We start from the raw sequence: 15,682 nt of genomic DNA, 5'->3' as shown, positions 1-15,682 counted from the left end.
CCTATGAATCCATCATTCTGCCTATGCGGCCATCCTTCGCTGAGCACCCATGGACACATGTGCGGGAGGTAATGGGCTTATTAGTGCCTTTGAAGATTTGATACTCCTTAACAGGAATCCGTTCAGCCTCAGATCCTGAAGGCTGTAGCCCTACTCGAGGCTTTGAACGAGTACCGCATGGTAGACTATGAAACAATCACACTCCAGGTGTCACGATGTGTGTTCTTTTAAGCACCAGACTGCTTAGAAACGCACATCCACCTGTATTGCCACTTTGTATGATAGGAATCTATTTATCTTTTCCAAAACCCAGTGAATGTGTATGGAGGCAGCATTTAAGGCATCAGGGCTTCTGTCCATTACCAAAAGGTAAGCATCTTAATTATGCTGCTTCCAAAGTGGCAAGGAAGCAGTATAATTAAATTAGGCAAAAATTCTTAAAGGCAGCACATGCATTCTTATTAGGCACTCCCATAATGCACTATGTGCGTGTGTGTGTGTATCCAAGATGGTGGATAAGGATGGTGGATATAATATATATATACATATATATATATATATATATATATACAAACAATTAAACATATAAAACAATTTTATTCCAGCTTTTTTTAAATGAATGATTTTTATAGTAATTATAATTGTACTATGGTATTATAGTAATTGTTTAACAGTAACAACACTGCTGTTGACCAGTAAATCTATAAAGGCATACTGACCTGATAATCTTTATTTCTTTTAAAAAATTTAAGAAAATAACTAAATAACCAAAGAAATCTGTTTAATCCGGTAATCAGGCGTCACAGTTGCAAATGGTTTCATATTGCTATTATGATGTAATAAGGGGAAAAAGAAGAGTTTTGTTGTTCGTTTGCATTTTTGCTTAGGACATTTAGAACTTTTGGAAGGCACTATAAGCCATTTTAAATTTCTTCCTTACATTTTAAATGATATTTATAATTTAGCTTTATAGCAACATGTAAACAGGAAAGTTGGGGGAGATATCGCAGTACCACAGCTCTGACGGACTAAATTTTGATTTAAATAGGGAAAAGTGTTGATTTAAGAATTATCAATAACGAGTTGTGTCAAACTGTTTTTTGTAGTGCACAAAGTTACTGTTCCAAGTCTGTCACTTGTGCAAATTCATGATGGATACGGTGTAGGCAAATCCAAGTTTTGGAACAGAGCTTACTAAAATAAAAAAGGATTACTTTAAACCAAAACAGAATACAATAACTTCTCCATATTGAATGGTTTGTGTGTGTACATGTTTGTGTGCAAGGTGTATGTTTCACTAAGACTTAAATGAATTGTATTAATATAATGGGCAGCCAAAATTGTCATGATGGATAATGGCGGGAGACGTAGACATGCCAGTGCAGGTTGTCAAATATTGTTTATAATGCGTTAATCCGTTTAAACATTTATTTATTTCGTGCACATGGCTAGACACCCTTGTCCATCATACATAATTGATTTTATAAATGTGTTTTGACATTCTGGAAATTTTTTCTCCAACTGAATTCTGATGACAGGTATAAAGGAAAGAAAATACACTCATGTACTGCTAAAACTGATATTGTGAAGTAAAAGTGTGTTCATTATTTAATAAAATACATTTTGAATTATTGGACAATTCTGTCTCAGAAGACAACTTTGATTAATAGTGTATAAGTATTGGGAAATAACTGTCTGGGCGATGTCTGTTGATCATCTTTTACTTTGTGGGCCTGGGATGTAGTTTCCTCACTGTCAAGGTCAGAAGAGTGGAAGCAGATAGGCTACAGTCTTTGGAGGTAAAACTTTGAACATCTTTAGAGTTATTGTATGTTGAGTTACCCCGAGAAAGTTATCAAAACTTCACCTGTTGGTTCGTGAAATAAATTGTTGTGGCAGCAGAGTGAGGCTCTGCTAAGGTCATTTTTCCTGTGCCGTGCAGATAGTTTCTGCTCTTACTCTCTCTCTCTCTCTACAGACTCCAAATGTTATTAGAAACCTAGTTCTGGCCCTCAGGCTCTGGATCAGCTCCCCTGATCCAGCCCGCGTCAAGGAGAAATAAAGGACTGAAGTTGGACAAATTATCAATTCATACTTGCACAGCTACAATGAGGGATTCATTGTTTTCATTTTGGTCTAATGAAGAAAGTAACCATTTTTACCAACTGTTTTCTGCAGTGTTTTTATTTTAATAAGTTCATAAGTGAAGTTATTTCTGGCTTTTGTTTGTGCAAATGCATGCTACTTACTAATTATGTGGTTTATCACCATGTAAAACCCAGAGTTTGATTGGACTTGTTCTTATTCGATCTTCTGCTGCTGTAGCCAAGCTGTCTGTAAAAATAGATGCTGTGTTTTCTTCGTGAAGATTATTGACCATGCATTTAGCCGTCATAACCCTTGTCAAGCCTTTTGTGTTTGTGCGCGGGCTGGTGTACCTGAGACTGTGTTATAGAGAGTCTAATAGAAGCAGTGGGCACATCTGCCGCTACAGAAGAGCTTTTTTCCGAGGCAATAAAGGAACCCACCAATCCTGATGTCCTTCGTGACTGGATATATTTTAAACGGGATGCCCATTTCATTTTATGCCACCATCTGTTAACCTCAAAGCTAGCTGTATCTGTGGAGCCCTGCAGCAAGGCATACATAATTCAGATATCTGATTTGAATTCCATATTGATTGAAGTGAAAGATAGTATTGCACAGGTACATGGGGGAAATTAGTATTCTGCCATGCTAAATTCAATATCTTTGGGCTGTCTGTGATTTTCACTGCATCCTCTCGTTATTAATTGTTTTGTCAAGCCTTCTCACCTTTTATGGGAGGTTTTGGGGGCTTGTCTCATGCTGAAATTACATACTGCGGTAGAGTGATCTGACTAATATGGATTTCTTTTGTCTGTTTTTTTATTTTTGGTGCAAGTATTACAGTTCTGTAATTCCATGACAAGCATTACAAGCAAGTGTGATATAGATAGATTATAGGTCAGTGCTCCATATTAGAGTATTTTTAGGTTTATTTTTCCTCTAGCACACTGTGTATCTGATGTTTTTGAGTTATTTGGGTCAGGAGATTGAAGAGCAGGTGACCTACATGTTTCTGAGTGACAGCCCACATCAGTCCTTTGGCAGCGTGAAAAGCCGCAGTGAGCACACACACGCTGCCATTGACTTCTGAACGAGGGAATCGCTAATCCATTAGCATTCGAGGTGACTGTCATGACTGATTCCCTTGTCCCCGTCTGCCCACTCTGACATACTTCTCCAGCAGATCAATAATACCAGATGTTTGAACTTGCGTCTAAAATATTTATGGCCCCTGGTGAATTAAGTTAAACTGTCCCACGCGGCTCAGATCAGGTCAGCTCCCTCATAGCTCAAGCGAATGTTTTAGTACATAGGAAATGAAGCTCTGATTTGATTTGCACTAACACAAGAATGATTAAAATGATCATTAAAATGATTGCACATTAACACGAGAAAGTGTGGAAGGAAGACCGGGAGACATGGACAAGAAGGTTTTTAATATCTGGAGAAAGCTATCCGTTTGCATTAGCGACAATCCTGAGGTGTGACGTCAAAGGCAACAGACAATCAATCAATTTACAAAATACACACATTTTTGTTTTGTTTTCATATATACATTTGTATTTGCTTCATACATGTAAACATTTTCTGTTATTTTATTTTTTTTGGTTTGGATTTTATTTTTTACTAAACCTTTCATTTGGTTAATGCAGTTGATCAATCGTCACTTAAGCAAATTCCCAACAATTTTAAATGTGTTTAATCCTGCTACTACTCCTTCCTTTCTCACATACACTCACTTTTGCTACCTTCCGCTATTTCTTTGTTATTTTGACCCTATATTCACAGCCTGCAATTCCAGAGAGAAGCGGAGCTGGCATTGATGTGGTTTGATGTGCAGTCATTGTGGCTGTATTGAGACTCCTGCTGGGATCCAAATGCCATTAGAGGGAACAGCGGCTCTTTTAAACGGACCAGGTTATTGCCCCAGTGCCTTCCTTCTAAAGTGTGTGGCAGACATATCACAGAACGCTGACACCAGGGATATTGTTCTTCGAGCGTGCCACTGGGTTCAGTCCCCGTTTAACGCTCCAAAACCCAGTATCTGTCATGCGTCGGTCTGCAAAAGGCTCTGAGAAGACAGGCCGCCCGTGTCTGTCCACTTCACAATTGTGATGAAATCAGCCAAGCATTTTTTTCATTCCCTTTTTACCTCTCCATCACTCAGTACCCAGCACAGATAATTACGACTTTTCTTTGGCATATTCATTCGAAGCGACAGATCAAAATGGAGGGAGGGGAAGTGATAAACAAAGTTTTGCCTTGTCATCAAAGTAACAACCATGGGATAAACAGAAGAGCAGAAAATATTGTCTTCATTAGAGCAGAATGAAGAACTGACTGGAAATGTTCCAAAAAATATAATTAATTTGAAATGTTGTTGTTACTAAGTTGGTAGCTCATACTTGTGGGCCTTTTGTCCTTTTTTTATTACTGTGTTGATTAAAATGTCTTGCTGTTTTTTCAGTCTAATCTTCTCTGCACGCTTATGTTGACCTTTTCATCTGGTTCCTCAAATATATCATGGCCTTTAAGCATGAATGTGCCGTATTCATGTTAGCTTTCACAGTTAACAGAAGACAGGTTAAGAATAGGTTGAAAGGCTTAGGTTGAGATAATTTTAGAAGGATAAATGTGCCACATTATAAATTGCTTGCTTCTAGTCAGACTGACGGCTGAAGGTCTGGAATCCATGGCAGCTTTAATTGAGGCCTTTTGACCGACATGACAAACATAGTTTGTTTTGTTCAGCGTCACGTTTTGGGGCGTGGAAATGTCGCCACAATAACAGACTGGTGTGTGTAAAACTGTCGGACGTATTTTAAAGATTCTATTCCGCAAACTTTATATATTTCACATAGTTTTGAGAATCCAGCGTTTAGTTGATCCTGATAAACACTCGTCGTCACAGTTGTAAACGTGACTTCTTTCTTCTTTCGTGAGTGGGTTTGGCATCACGGCATCTTTGTTTCCAGGTGGAACGTTAAAGAACGCGATACACACGTCTCCTGGAAATCCTGTATAACTCAACCAATCTGATGACGACTTTGAAACTCCTGAAGTGTTTCCATTTTTGTGTGCCATATGCATCAGACGTTTAGCCAACAGTCCTTGGGCGTGGCGTATGAGGCTGAGACTACTTGCTATGTATTTCTTTAATGTTTTGCTATTCATTCATTCATTCATTGGCGTTCCTCACATTACAAAAATACTGTACTTAAACCGTGGAAGCCAATCTCTTCTCAGCCTTGCCTTGAGCCTCTCTGTGATTTCAGCATCACTCAGAGCCATGAACATTGTCATGAACAGCAGAAAGACCTCAGTTGCAATATTTAGTCAGTGACTAACTGTTCTGGTGCTCAGTGGTGGGTTGAAATGTTGAGAGCAATTTGTTGCTAGGAGCAGAGGGCCTCGAGTGGAATAGAACAGTGCTGAATAGGCCACAGGCAGCCGAATGAGACCGTCCATGGCTTAGCCCTAATACAATTTGAAAGGCATTGCTCTCATAGAGTGTTCTCAATGACACAATACTCTAGAGCTTCTTCAAGTGCAATAACAATGTCAGACTCAACAGCCAGGCTTTTGGTTGACATTAGAGGGTTTTGAAAATAAAGGCAGGGGGTCAGAGGAATAACCTGCGGTTATCGTAAGGCAGTTAACTGACTTTTAGAGCGTCGAGTGGTGTTATACAATACACTCCTGCTGATGATCATTAATGATTTTTCACATGCATTTGCAATTTATTATGTGATGTTAATGATGGCAGTATTATGTCTCTGTGATTGCAAATTGAATGTCAAACCTAATTACGATTGCACTACAACTTGCATTGTCACAACTGTTGCTGTTTTTTTCATTGAATTTAATTGGCTTGATGATATTTAGTCATTGCTACAGTAAACATGCATGTTTTCATAGAGACAACAGTGTTTATGTATTTATTTAAGCATTATGCTCTGAAAGGTTAAGCGTTGTCAGTTTATTGATTGTTAAGCAGTATGTCTATGTAACAACTGTTGTTATAAATACGTGCATTCTTTAACAGGACATGCATGTTTCATTTAACCCAGAAAACGTATTTGCTCATGTCAAGTAACTCTTTGTAAGCTGGCTTTCTGCTGCCGCTTAACTCCAGGATTATCCTAATCAATATTTCATGAATAAGCCTAAATCAAATTGTTGGATCCATGCCATGGAGTGTGTGTAGGTCACTGAGCTGATTTGACAGGAAATGAAGCGTTGTTTACTCAGGGGTTTCCAGGAAAATCTGACAGGTAATCTAAGATGGACTTGCAGATAGACAGGCAGGCAGAAAGGGGTGAAGATTTTTGTTGTTTTATATCTTGCTTAATGAATCCTGAACATGATGCCTCTAACCGTTGAGAGAAGATGCCTTAAGAGTGATGAAAAAAACCAGCACTCCATGCTGGTGTCTTAAATTCAGTTGTCTTTTACTGACATGGTTATCTTTTGAAAGAGTAATTTCTTCTCATTTCCTTGCTTGTTAGTGGTATGAGCATAGCTTTATGTGATTTCTTAATTTGAATTTGAATTATCTGCACTACAAGTTTATAGAGCTGTTCAATTTGTATTTCTAAAACCTGGAAGAGAATGAGCGTTTTCGAGCCATGTGTTCCCTCAGGAATTTCTAACGAGTTTTTAGAATAACATTTTTTTGATTTATGAATTAAATTTGGTTAACAGAGACTTTCATGATTAGGACTGCAATATAAATGACAGAAAATGATAATTTAAAATCTCAAATCTCATAATGCATATGCTTTTTTCATACTTCATATTATAATGATTTGATGCCTAAATGCACTTTTATCAGTTAAAACATATTGATTTATTTTGACAATAGTGTAGGCTTGTAATATCAAGTCACCTTTATTTTTTATTTATTTATAATATCAGCCATAATATGAAAATTATTATTGGCAATCATTTTAGTATTTGCGCATTGATATTTGTGTTAAATGCAGTTACTATTTTATTCATAAATTGAAAACTGTTATTGAAAAACTAATTCTGAGGTACAGTATCAGGTGGTGAAATAGCCTTTTCAGATTGTCCTACCTGAACATCTCTATTCAGGGTTGACTACTGCTCATCTCCCTGTAGTAATTTAGGTTGAGTGACATGACCGCAGCGGTACAATGTCAGTGTTGGCTAAGGTTTCATTGGGTCTCACCACACTACCTCATGTGTTTTCAACACTCATCTGCTGCAGACTGAAACCATAACCCACACTGCTGTTGTAAGTGAATTGCATGCACTCAAACGCGTTGTTCTTGAATCCTTTATTTTCACCGGCTCCACAACAGCAGCAGCACTGCTTTTATATTTCTCATATAGAGCTCATTTTTCATTAAAGACCTCAAACTGTGCTTTTTCTTTCAACAAACAGTTGAAAAGCGATAAGACAAAATTGGAAACAGTAAATGACAAGCCCCCTGTAAACAGATGAGTATAAATTTAGCACATTATACTGTTTTGTTAACATGTTTTATTAACAAATCAGGCCATTATAATGTACTGTACAGCAAATGGTAATAAGTTTCAAATTGAGTTTGCTGGGTCGGTAATGAATTTTGAGTAATGGCATGGTGAGCCTCTTTCTTTGTAATTTTAGACTAATTTAATTGCAGATCTGTGAAAAGTGCATTTTAGCCTTCTTAAACTGCCCTAGGCTGCAGGCATAACCCCTAATTGAGGGTCTCGTGTGACCATATGGGTTTATACAAATGACTTTAATATGCATTTTGCATTGTGCATTATGATTATCAAAAAGAAAGGAATAACTCTTATGGACTTATGGTCCTTTATTGCAACAAACTACCCCATGTATTTGGCTTTATTGACAATCTGGAGCTAAGAACAAGTGATGTTAATGACATACTCTAAATGCGATCACATGCTGCTTAGCTCTCTCGCTCTTTCTCTCTCTCTCTCCCTATTCTTATCCCCTCCAGATCATTTAATGTCTCCAGATACATTGTGTTTTATAGCCAATTATCTTACACAATCCATTATCAGTTTTACTGTTATCTCCCATGCATTGCTTTATCTTTCTGTTGGAGCGAATGGCCTGCACAAGTTGCCTTAAGGCACCACACACAAAGAGTTCTTTCATTTGCATTTACCTCTAGTTCATTTGCAGTGCGGCATTCTTAGATGGATTTGGTTTCAGAAGTGTGTTAATCAGGTGAATCCAAAGCTCATAAATTTTAAAAAGTGGCACATGTGAGTGTTGACTTGCAACTGTGAGTGTTTTTACTAAAGACATACAAACTGTCTATTAAAGAAAACTGATTTAATGACTTTTAATTCAGTGGAAACAAAATCTAAATATCTCCTCTAGGATGCATAAATATTTTATTCTTTCCTCCAGAATTCCATCTGGTCACACATATGTGGGAAATTCTTCACATTAAGTCACTAACAGAAATGTGGGGAACAAAATCATGATATTTTTTCATGTTCTTGTCATATGTGGCATTTCCTGAGAGACAGAGAATGACTCATCTTGTAAATAATGCTGCTGGTGCCACAGTGACCTGTGCTATTTGTCAGTAATATGGATGTGTGAAAAAGAAAAAAAAAGAAATGGTGTAACTGCTTCCAAGAAACAGCGGAGTGTTGTAACCCGGCTCATCTTCAAAACCAAACTTTTCTAACCTGTAAAGAACTTGTTCGCAGTGTAGTTGTTGGTTGGTTTATGTATTCTAACAAAGTTCTTTGGCTGTCTCTTTCTGTTTTTAGCTGGGTGAATAACTTTGGCCATGAAGGTCTCGGATTGCTTTTGGATGTGCTGGAGAGGCTTCTTGACAAGAAACAGTAAGTTATGCAGACTTTCTGACATCGTCATCTTAAGAAATTCCCTTTCTTCAGTGCTTTTGGATTACTCATTCACACTCTCTTATCTTTCTCTTTACTCACTGATTTTCTTTTCCTCAGGCAAGAGAACATTGACAAGAAGAACCAGCATAAACTCATTCAGTGCCTCAAGGCCTTCATGAACAATAAGGTGTGTTTAGAATTTAAAAGTTCCACAATGAGTAGTTTATATCATTTTGTCTCCCACACGTGCCAAGTGAAGAAAAAAAAATCTGCAAAGCAACATATCAAAGATTATAAAATCATGCCAGCTCCTTACTTGTCCTTGAGAATGAATACATTTCTGATTGAAATACTGCTGCTTTATTAAATGGGAGCAAACACAAATGAAGCTCGTTCAACTCTAGATAATCATCAGATTTAATATTTTCTAAATCTGCTTTCATGCTTAAATGGCATTGAATTTATTCAGTTTATACCTCAGCCATGTTAAATATGAATGCTGTTTTATTCCAAACAATTGTCTGTAATATTTTAATTTAATTGATTTCCCCCCCAAGTGCATTTATTCTGCATTCTGCTCAAATTGTGGTCAAGTGCAGTGCATTACACCCTGGAAGGAAGACAAAGATGCAGGAATATGATTATTTCTCCCTGCTGCCCTGTCCTCATTTAAAATAATTTATCCTAAAACATATCTACACCTGGCTAATTGGCTCTTTCAGGAGAAGAAAGCATAAATTTGTCCATACACAAGGGGTTCATTGTGTTTGATTTTAAAGTTTTAAGGGATTAAGAAAAATGTTTATATTTTTACAAGTTGTAGTAAATTTAAATATCTTTTTGTTTTCAGTATGGACTCCAACGGATCTTGGGGGACGAACGAAGCCTCCTCCTCCTCGCAAGGGCTATCGATCCCAAGCAGACTAATATGATGACTGAGATTGTCAAGATTTTGTCAGCTGTTTGTATCATCGGAGAGGAGAACATGTAAGATTATCAGCTCAATCCCATTTTATGTGATTTTCTATAGTGTTTTCTTCAGTAAAATGCCTTGAGAATTCAGCTTCAAATACACTATGATAAAGTAAAAAATATTATTGAATATTTAATACTATTAAATATATATATATATATATATATATATATGTATGCATGCATGCATGCATGTATGCATGTATGCATGTATGTATGTATATATGTATATGGTATGGTAGTGGTACACATATTGGTACCGAACCATTTCGGTATGGGTCTTTTGGTTCGATACGCATGTGTACCAAGCGAATACAGTATTTATTTATTTTTTTCAGGAAATTCAATATAAATGGCGTTTTGACAGTCTTTGATGTAGCATGACAGATCGCTGTACAAACGCTTTGGAGAGCCGTTTTTGGGACAGTTCAGAAACGTGCTGGTATAAACCCAACACAAGCATTGTGTCGGCCGCGATCAGTTCCAGTTCCTGCATCTGAGCCGTGACGTGCCGTAGATTTATGCAGAGCGGAGTGCGAGTGAACGCGATCATTCCTTCCTCTGTACTGCTAATTTTAACCCGAATAAACATGACTGAACATCTCATGCCTCATTTAATTGCTCAATCAGTGTTTCAACCGTGGAAAGACATCAACAAAACAACGTGGAAATAAAATGTCACGTAGCATTTAATTTACCTCAGCAAGTCATCAGTGTCCACAGCTTGTTAGTTCACTAGAGAAATGAAGTCTTGAGAGGAGCATTTCACCAAATATTACACCATATACTCATTATATACTCTTAATTATTTAATGTATGTTTAAATTAATCTGTTATGAAACATGCTATGACAGCCACTGTGTAATTGAATATTTAACAAATAGCCTAGAAATGTTATTATTTATAAGTTAATTTAAAAACTGCATTATCTACAATTTACAAATGTGCATAATTTTTTTTCTTATTATTTATTTATTTTTTAAAGTTGAGGGTTGATCATCTATTTAAACATAAAGAGTAGCCTAATTAAATTTAAGTTTGGGTTAAGTTGTTAGGCCTAATTGTAACCTTATAATTTAAAAGGGCTCCCTATAGTTTTAAGCATAAGCTGAGGTAGATTTTTAACACTAAGGAAATGAAAACTATAACAATCTATTTAAAGAAAGAGCAACTTGTTCAGTAAACCACTATTTATAGAAAAAAAAAAGTTTTTCCCCCTGCTGTGCCGAAATCATTCCAAACCGTGATGTTAAAACTGAGGTACGTACTGAACCATCACATTTGTGTACCGTTACACCCCTAATATATATAACATATCTATAGTCCCCTTACGTTACGGTAGTGATCAGAAAATGATATTTCAAGCATCCATTGCAGTGCAGTAAGAGTACATGTTACTATGCCCTTCTCAAATGAGCCTGCTAGAAAGCCCCTGGCTAAGCATATGCAAGCTCTGTTAGTTTTGTGGTTGAATAATTAAAAAGCTGAATTTCCAACTGATCGTTTTTATCTGGAAATCAGCATCTTCAGCCCTGGGATCTGTTTGAGTAAACACACAAACACACACAGACAGACTCATGCACACATGCTAAGTGCAGGTTGGGTGAATCGGTGTGTGGTAGGTGAGTAGATTAGTGTTTTTTTATGGGTGTGTAGGTGATCAGAGAGTGTGTAGATCTGTGTGACAGCTGTAAAAATGCTGATACCTCACTTAGCGCTGAAACTAGCTCCTTCCCCCTCAAACGCTGTGCAGTGACACTGGCTTATGTTTAGTGCTGTCACATCAAAGCCCTCTTTAGGAGTTGAGCAGGTGTAGCTTATTCTGAAGCCATGTTTGAACCAGCATGAAAGACTTTGTACAGCCCACTCACGACTACAACTTAATCACCTGGATCACAAAACACGGATCTTACACCTAGCTGCTCGACAAAACTTCTCTCCACAGTTTTTCCACGACAGAGCAAATCAAACTGATTTTGGGTTGAGACATGTGAAAGTGAACTTAACATCTGGTGTAGATCACTAGTATGTACTGTATCATTTATCATCTGTCGCATACAGGAGTCGACAAGCATTTTATGCCTGCCTGTCTTAATCATACAGTAATTGTGATTTTTATACATAATAGACTTGTACAGTATAAAAGAATTTAGAATTTAATCATCTTCAAAGAGAAGAATACACGCCTGCATTGTAGTCCAAAAAAAAGGCTAAATGTTGATGCACTAAACCTTAAATTACTCATTCACTACAAAATGTAATTTCTGTTATAATACAAAAATATTTAATAATTTTTTTATTATATTTCTTACAAATATATAAAAAGCTAAATATTTTTCTGGATGTCGAGATACACTATCATTTACAAATTTAAGTTAGGTACTGTCCAATTTAAAAATAATATATACATTTTAAAAATATGATACTTTTATTCCGCTAAGCCATATTAAATTGACCAGAAGTTATAAAAGGCATGTATAATGTTACAAAAAATTTATATTTGAAATAAACACTGTTAATTGAACTTTCTATTCATTAAAGAATCCTGAAAATATATGTTTCTACAAAAAAAGTATTAAGCAGCAAAAACTGTTTTCAGCATTGATCATAAAAATAACCATTATTGATAATTGCACACCGATGAAAATTAGAATGATTAGAAGCACATTAGAATGATTTTTGAAGGATCATATGACACATGTGACTAGAGTAATAGCTGTTGAAAATTCAGCTTTAACGTCAAAGGAATAAATTGCATTTTAAAATATATTCAAATAGAAAACAATTGATAAATTCCAAAATGAACATTTCCTAACCTGATAAGAGCAAGACTAGTGATATACACAGTTAACACACATTCCTGTATGCGTTTCTTTACTGAAGGGGCTATTTTTAAACAAGTGATGATTTGTTCTGCAGTTATTATTTTATCTGTGATGCATTCTGTAATCCTTTTCCTTAGCCATGGACTGCAATCCACCAGTGCTTGAGTCAGCAAAACACACATGGGACCTTGTAAAGTCCTTAATTTGCTTTCACGCCAACACTGCTTGTACTTATGTCCAAACGCATCTCTTTGGTTCTCTTATGTTGCTGCTTCTGACACAGCATCACATATTGTAGACTAAAGGGTTTCTCCTATTACTATGGTTGAACATTAGGCTTGTTTTGGTATTTCTAAAACCTAGTGAGTTATAACTCTACATAAAAGTCTGTGACTTTGTTCCAGTCCCCTGCGTAAATGTCCAAGACTGAGATTACAAGCTTTGACCAACCTGGGTGAACATTCTAAACCAATGTCACGATCGTTTCTTGATAAAAAGCTTGTTTACTTAAATGCAATGTTTTTTGTCTTCTTGCTTTCCTTTAGTCTGGATAAGATCCTGGCAGCCATGACCATTGCTGCAGAGAGGAATAATAAGGAGAGGTTTGCTCCGATAGTAGAGGGGCTGGAGAACCACGAAGCACAGCAGCTACAGGTCAGAGTCGCTGCCCTTTCCAAGAAAAAGAGAGTCAGAATGCTGCCATTCCACACCTGCCACTTCACCTTATTACCTTCCTCACACTCTTTATACACAAATTCACATACACTCTTGCTCAGGTAACACAGACTTTGGAGCTGCAAAATTAATACCTATAGTTTCAGAGGACAATATTGTCTAGAATAAGACTCATTCTTTAATAGACAAAATTTACATATAGTATATGCTGTGTTCACTCTGAAAAGAATAATGCAGCAGTATCCTTATTTTATATTTTATATAAAATAACTTATTTTAAAATCCTGTTAATTTGAATTATAGGAGGTTTGTAAATTAGACACAGATTTTTGAAATGCTGCATGCTAATTTGCTGTAAGTATAGAGAATTCTCTCTAAATAACATTAGTTGCACACGTGTCTCCTCTAGAACATCAGAAAAGACCATAACCATGTCTACTACTCTGAATTAATTTTTTATGTACTATTTTGGATTTTACTTATTTTTAATTGGTATATTGCAGGTGATTTATTTATTTTTTTGTGCTCAATTATTTATATATTTTTTTGGATTTTATTTGTTTTTAAATAGCTTTATTTTATCATTTCATTCCATTCCTTTTAGGCATGTTGTTTATCCGGTGTCTGAATTTAGATGTTGTGTTTATTATTCTCTAGAACGAGCAATAAATATTCAAGTAGAACACACATCAACATCATACTTTTTTAAAATTTTATATCCTCATGTTTTATTTCACTTATTTCAAATAATTAGTAGAATTCTGCTTGCCCTGGGCAGTAGATATAGATCTGGTCTGTTTAGTGTCAGTCAATGTGTGAGGCCTCTTCATTCCCAATGCTCTTTTTGATGCTGGAGCCAGGTAGAAATTGGCACATCTGCCACTCAAAGCTCTTCGGCACCCCGGCTCAGCTTGACATGTAAACAAGTCCCCCTATTCCTCTTCTCACTGTGTTCTGTGGTCGTCTGTCAACCCTGCCACCTACGCCATAAGATGGAAGCTAGCTGCTGGCTATTCTAATACAACAGGAGGTGTATTCTAAACCCTAATCATCCCCAACCAGGTCACACAAAGAACCTGTAGCTTTAGAAACTAGCGACAACAACCAAAAAAAAAAAAAGAACTCTTCTCGAGAGATGGTTATTTTTTCATTTCCCTTCTTAGTTTTTCCTCTGCATTCTCCAGGCTGGTCTCAGAGGAACTGAATCAAAAGGGCAAGGATGCAGTACCATACCTGTATTTATCATTCTATGCTTCTCCACAGCCTCCAGTGATCTGTGACCAAGCACAACAAGCCCTTCTCACACATTTATTAACCAAATCCCTAATCTTTGTGTTGCTGTTGAGAGAGCAGTGAAGACAGTGATATGATACAGGGCAAGTGAGAGGAGAAGGAAGGAATGAAACCCTTTGATTTGGTGCCTTGTTTTCCTCCTTGAAAAAAGTATTTTAATGAAAAGAACCGCTGCTAATTGTGAAGTAAATTAAAACACCTCACCAACACTGGCGGTTAAAAGAAATTAAACACTTTTAAAACCTGCGATGGGCTGCAGAGCCTGACTTTTTAAACGTGATTAAAATGTGTTTTGCCGTCACGCCATCTCAGTGACGCAAGCACGCAAACCTAAAACCGTCCCAGCAGTGCCGTTTTTTAATTACTCTGCTGGAATCCACCTCCGGCACTGTGCTGCAGAAGCTCATCATTGCACACTCAAACCATAAAGGAAATAAGTTCCTCAACCTGCTTCAGCACCCTATCTTCAACATCGTTCCAAATAGGCTGGTGTGTTGATGATGAAATGCATTTGCCCTCCGGAGAACTCGATGAACGATCTAGATTCACTCAGTGGGCGGCTTCAATGATTCAAATTGAAATAATTGCTCAAATAGGAATACGAGAAGATTTAAGAACTTTGGTGATTTGGAGGCATAATATTGCATGATGGGAGCAAAGTGGGCCTCGTTGCGTTTGCCTTCTGCAGCTCCTGGGTAGGCTGTCACTTCGAGAGAAGGAATTAAGAATAGTGTTATTGTTCCTGATGCCATCGGCCTGCTCCTGAACCCAAGGTTTTATTTCCCCGTTTTCAGTTTTCTAATTTAACTATAGATTTTCACGTTCATATTTTATTTATTTTTTCGTATTTTAAGGCTGGCTAAGTTAATGCACTAGTATAATTTAAGAATGTCAGTAATCTCTCACAGACTTTCTTTTTTTTTTTTTTTTTTTGCAGTCATGAAATTTTTGTAGAGTTTAGGTCAGCCCCCCCCCACAGTTATGTT

At 36.8% G+C, this 15,682-nt stretch overlaps 1 protein-coding gene across 4 annotated transcripts in view; it reads left to right on the top strand.

Moving 5' to 3' along the window:
• LOC306853180 (protein diaphanous homolog 2-like) overlaps positions 1 to 15,682 on the top strand; it is a 446,875-nt gene that overhangs the window by 122,676 nt on the left and 308,517 nt on the right. For all 4 annotated transcript variants that reach the window (XM_079390392.1, XM_079390393.1, XM_079390391.1 and 1 more), the window contains exons 8-11: positions 8,854 to 8,928; positions 9,049 to 9,118; positions 9,782 to 9,918; positions 13,274 to 13,382. In XM_079390392.1, coding sequence (XP_079246518.1) covers positions 8,854 to 8,928; positions 9,049 to 9,118; positions 9,782 to 9,918; positions 13,274 to 13,382 — 391 coding nt within the window. The remainder of the gene's footprint in view (positions 1 to 8,853; positions 8,929 to 9,048; positions 9,119 to 9,781; positions 9,919 to 13,273; positions 13,383 to 15,682) is intronic.

The sequence above is a fragment of the Barbus barbus genome, assembly GCF_936440315.1.
Source record: "Barbus barbus genome assembly, chromosome: 33".
Lineage (NCBI taxonomy): Eukaryota > Metazoa > Chordata > Actinopteri > Cypriniformes > Cyprinidae > Barbus > Barbus barbus.
Note: the sequence above shows the minus strand (reverse complement) of the source record. Positions and strands in the feature narration are given on the sequence as shown.